The sequence below is a fragment of the Capsicum annuum genome, unplaced genomic scaffold, assembly GCF_002878395.1.
Source record: "Capsicum annuum cultivar UCD-10X-F1 unplaced genomic scaffold, UCD10Xv1.1 ctg4159, whole genome shotgun sequence".
Taxonomy (NCBI): domain Eukaryota; kingdom Viridiplantae; phylum Streptophyta; class Magnoliopsida; order Solanales; family Solanaceae; genus Capsicum; species Capsicum annuum.
The window spans coordinates 9,098-14,497 of record NW_025848933.1 but is presented as its reverse complement, the minus strand read 5'-3'; the positions used below and the strand labels follow the sequence as shown (position 1 = coordinate 14,497).

Sequence of the window (5,400 nt, the reverse complement as noted above, 5' to 3'; positions counted from 1 at the left end):
GGATAGCATGGTAGTAGTGGTGTGTTGTTTAGCACTCTCACTCGAGTTGTCATTTATTCATCCAGTATTTTGGGCGTTTCTATAACGAGAATGCATACATGACCCCACTCAGGTGCTTGAGACCTACTATATAACTTATGATGATGATTTGGTAGATATGGTTGTCAGACTAGTAAGAAAGTTACGGTCAAGCAGTTCGTATTCGTGAAAGTAATATGGAAGAACCATACCATTGAAGAAGCTACTTGGGAGTCAGAAAACAATATGAAATTCAAATACCTTCACTTGTTTCAGTCTTCAGGTATACACTTGTTTTAAAATTCGGGGACCAAATTTCTTAAGGTGGGGAGAATGTAATATCTCATACAAATTTCTTTTATATAATAAGTATTTGTTAAATTAAGAAAAAGAAAAGGAAAAAGAAAAGAGAGGTGGGTTGTCTATAATACCCAAACCAATAGGAAATAGGAGAAGAGGAAAATGGGCCACCCATTTACAAACCAAGATGAATAAGGAAATATTAAGGGCTTTAGCCCATTGATTGTTCTAAAAGAAAAGGGAAAATTTCAGAAATAACAACTATAGAACCTTAATTGTAAGTTTTATAGCAACCCTTTAAAAATTATAAAAAATAGCAGTATGTATTTTGTATTTGAGTAAACTGTTGCTAGTTAAATACATATACAACTAAAGATTGTGTTCCTAATATATCTCCAATCGGTTTAATTTTAATATGGTAAAAAAAGGTTCCTTAAATCAAGGAACATTTAATTTGATAGATTTATTAACCTTTTAAAACTCTATTGTTACCACAAACATTAAATTACATCTTCAAATTCAAATTCAAAAACGGTTACCATATTCAGCTTTGCAATTCAAATCCAAAAATACTCATTCAAATTGAAAAAAAAAAATTTCTTCAATTTTTTTGTGTTATGCTGATCGAATAACGTCTTGAAGAAAATATCAAAAATACGAAGGTGTAAATACAGGTATTTATCAACAAATTAATTTTTTATTTGTCGTTTAAGTAAAATATAATGCTAAATTTACTGAAGAAATACCTGTTTTTTTAAGCAGTCATTGGTTTGAAAAAAATTTAAATCGTATATTAATTTTAGTCGTAGTTGGTGTTATAGTACTTATATCATAGTTATTAATATTTTTATTGTTTTGAAATTTCTAGAGATTGACAATGGGAAGAATAGTTGTTCTTATTAAACACTCTGGTAGATGGACATATGAACAACAATATGAAGATTACACTAGTGATGCGATATTGTTGAGCATAAACTCTACGTATGACCAACTTTACACAGTACTGGCTACTCACATTGATGTTGATTTGACGTACAGGTGTATTCAAATCGAATACCAACTAACAAATAGTGCAGGGCAAATACGTATACGTAATGACATGGGTTTGAAGGTTTATATTATGCAGAAAAAGGAATTGAAGGATATTAGTATTTTGCCTTTGTATGTAAGTATTTTTGAGAAGGAAAATTTCGGCACATTGATATGTTCATCGTTGAGTATTGGCAAACCTATGAAGATGTCTGTCACTAATAGTAGCTTGGTAAATACAAGTACTGAAAAAGCATTAACTATTTCTGCTTCAAATGAATGTTTGGATGCATTTGAAATAGATACAACTAGAGTTATTATCTCAGACCCACATCACAAACATATTGAGGTTGATCAAGTTTATATCTCGAAAAGTGTATTAAAATCGGTAATGAAAGATTATACAATTCGAGAGAAGTTTCAATCACTATCTGCAAGATCTAGTAAAACATGGTAAGTTTATTGTGAATTTTAATATTTTTTTTAATATGTGGTAATTTTATTTGAGCATATGTCTTTGTTTTTGTTTACAGTTATACATTATTGTGCAGATCCAGAAAATGTGAATTTTTATTCCGTGCATCTGCTATCGGCAAATCTACATTGTTTTATGTAAGAGAATTTTTACCTGAACATACCTGTCCAATCAAAGATAAGATTTATCCCAAATTGCATGGTACTAGTAGGTTGATTGGTGGTATAGTCAAACCAAAGTTTAAATGCCACAAGAGGAAATATAGTCCATCCGATATCAAAAGTGACATGAAGGAAGACATGTGTATGGATTTAACATATATTATGTGTTGGCGAGCTAAGGAACAAGAACTTGAAGATTTAAGAGGAAAACCATCAGCATTGTACGAAAAATTACCTGCATACATACATGTGTTGAGCACAAGTTATCCAGGTTCACATATAAGAATGAAAAAAAATGAAGACAATGAGTTTTTATATATATTTATAGCACTAACTTCATTCATCCAAGGGTTTGATCATTGTAGACCTGTCATAGTAGTTGATGCAAGTCTTCTCAGGGGACTTTATACTGGCAGTTTCGTAGCTGCGTGTACCATGGATGGAGCTGATAAGATATATGTGATAAGTGATTGACTACAAATATATTTTAGCTGAATGTATTTATAATATACATATATGAGTTATGTTTATGTGATCAGTGTCCATTATATTTGAAAATATACATGTGCAGTAGAGTTTTGTTTGTGCACTGAAAGTAGTTTGCTTCACAAAATGTATTCAGGTGTATGTATTTATAATATACATATATGATATATGTTTAATGATCAGTGTCAGTTGTATTTGAAAATATACATGTGCAGTAGAGTTCTGATTGTGCACTGAAAGTAGTTTACTTCACAAAATGTGTCCAGGTGAATGTATGTATTTATAATATACATGTGCATAATTTACATATTTAATAGTTCTATTTGTGCACTGGAATTTAAGTATTTCACTTCACATATGTTTCAATGTTTATGTATGTATTTATAATATACATATGCATTATTATATTTTAAAACAAAAAACATTTAAGCTTTATTTTTTTTTTCAATATGCAGGACATATATTTTCTTTGGATTATGGTGTACTGGACTATGAAAATGATGCATCTTGGAGGTGATTTTTTGAGAATTTGAAGAAAGCATACGGTGAAAGAAAAGATATGTGTGTCGTTTCTGATCGTAATGCAAGCATCATAAAAGCTGTCAGTGACGTGTATTATGAGGTACCATATTATACATGTATGTGGCATCTATGGGAAAATGTGAAAAGAAAAAATCCAAAAATCACATGATGCATTATCAGATGTCTTCTATACTATGGCAAAATCATATTTGAAGAGTGAATTTCACATGTTAATGGAGAAAGTGGAGGCAGTTGATGCTAGAGTGAAGAATTACTTGGAATTGGCTGGTTACGATAAGTGGGCTAGATCGTATGCATCCGTTCATAGAGGATGGACTTTGACTTCAAACATTACCGAGTCCATTAATGCTACGCTGGTTTCAGCTAGAGAACTACCAATATATGATTTTCTGGGGAAAGTTAGATTGATGTTTGGAAGATGGAACTGTGAAAACAGACAGCAGACGTTGTATACTTTTACGGATCTTATTGGTAAATTTCAAGAAATTCTTCAACAGAATGAAACGGAGTGTACACGTATGAAGGTATGATGAATTTTTGTAATCATTTTTATATATGTAATAGTATTTACATTGAGATGAATTTATTTTTTTTTAGTTTTTTTTTAATAATTTCAGGTTATACCTGCATCAGAGTACATCTATACAGTCCATGACAAGGAAAAATTTTTTATTGTTTGTCTTAATGAAAAAAATGTTCTTGCAATGCATTTCAATTGGATGAGATACCGTGTGTTCATGCTTGTGCAGTTCTTGATAACAAGAATTTCAAGAAGGGGCCATATTGCTCTGATCTATACAAGCCAAAAACCGTCCTAAGAACATATGATCTTTCAATTTATCCACTACCACACAAAGATGACTGGGTGATTCTGAAGGAAATTATGGATGAGATTGTTCTGCCGCCGAAATACAAGCGATCCCCTGGAAGACCTCTGAAGAAGGACCGTGGAAAATCCGAACGAGATTTGTTTGGAAAGAAGAGCAAAAATTATTGTAGTTCATGTGGTTTAAAAGGTCACAATAGGCGTTCAAGTAGGAAATACAACAAATGATAACTTGATTGACGTATTAAGTGAATAAACAACTGAAGATTTTTTTCATTTATGAAAAATATATGTGATTTTCAATTTTGATAAATATTTTTTATATTATTGTAATTGTAATTGTTAAATTGGTGATATTATATGTAAGATACTTTAAGATAAACATAAATCTGGAAAATACATATTATACTCTTTTAAGTACGTATGAACATATATAAAAATTAATAATAAGTTTACTTATTATTCATAAATATATATATATATATATATGTGTGTGTGTGTGTGTGTGTGTAAAGGATTGATGATATGAATTATTCCTAAATAAATACAAAAAACTAAATATATATGTAGAACATTAAAGTTACACATTAACAAGAAATGAAAAAATATGTACAATATTAAACAAAAATGGTTATGTAGAACACAAATATATATGTAGAACTACTATTAACTGTAACATAACGATCAAGAACCAATAGTATATATTTGTACATTAAAAGTTACTGAGTGAAAATAAGAAATATATGTAGAACACAAATATATATGTAGAACCAATATTAAACTGTAGCATAACAACCAACAAAACATCAAATTTCATTAACTTAAAAGTTACTGATTTTAAATAAGAAATATTCAACTACGTGTTTGTCCAACTGATGTTAAATAATGTAAACTACAACACAATAAAAATAAACATCAAATTTCATGAACTTCAGTGTCTTCTGTTAAACTAATTTCACGAGGAGGTCTCATTGGCGCTTCATCATCACTTTGTGCATTCTCTTCTTCTTTCTTCAAACGTTAATTCCACAAAATAGAAGCATATCTCGTACGAATCAGATCTGGATCAAAATCAACAGGTGAAATAATATCTCCAAAGGTGAGACACTCGGCATATGTCACCATATATAAACCACAATCCCTGCAAATACATATATAAAGAAATAAGAATCTGTTCTACAAAAATAATATATATGTATATATACAATTGATATGTATATGAATACTTACAAACTGCCACTTGGTTGTTAAGGCAAATCCTCCACCACATAAACATCAAATAGATCCATCTTGTCATAGAATTTGTAATTTGGATGAGTAGCAATATCAATACCCTTCTTCTCGTAAAATTTACATGAAACAAGACATATAGGTATAACCATAGCTAACTTTTCAACTTTGGCAAGTACCCCAGCATCATGACCAGCAGACGACAAAGAATCATATACATAAATGCATCTATCAATAAAAGATATAACCGCAAGAACCCAATGATGTTTAGCCTTAACATTAATAGAAATGAAAATGTGATCAACCGTATGCTAAGGAACTATAGCATGCAT

General features: G+C 30.3%; 1 protein-coding gene across 1 annotated transcript; it reads left to right on the top strand.

Annotated features, from left to right (window-relative positions):
• Nucleotides 1–3,185: 3,185 nt before the first annotated feature.
• On the top strand, nucleotides 3,186–4,066 carry LOC124891858. Its single transcript, XM_047403435.1, has 2 exons — nucleotides 3,186–3,528; nucleotides 3,762–4,066. The coding sequence occupies exons 1-2, from the start codon at nucleotides 3,186–3,188 to the stop codon at nucleotides 4,064–4,066; spliced, it is 648 nt and encodes a 215-aa protein (XP_047259391.1).
• Nucleotides 4,067–5,400: the final 1,334 nt, after the last annotated feature.

Excerpts from the sequence above, each read along its gene's own strand:
- LOC124891858 (XM_047403435.1), top strand. The coding sequence starts at position 3,186 with ATGGCAAAATCATATTTGAAGAGTGAATTTCACATGTTAATGGAGAAA. Across the intron at positions 3,529-3,761 it reads GAATGAAACGGAGTGTACAC|TTCTTGATAACAAGAATTTC; the intron begins GTATGAAGGTAT and ends ATGCTTGTGCAG.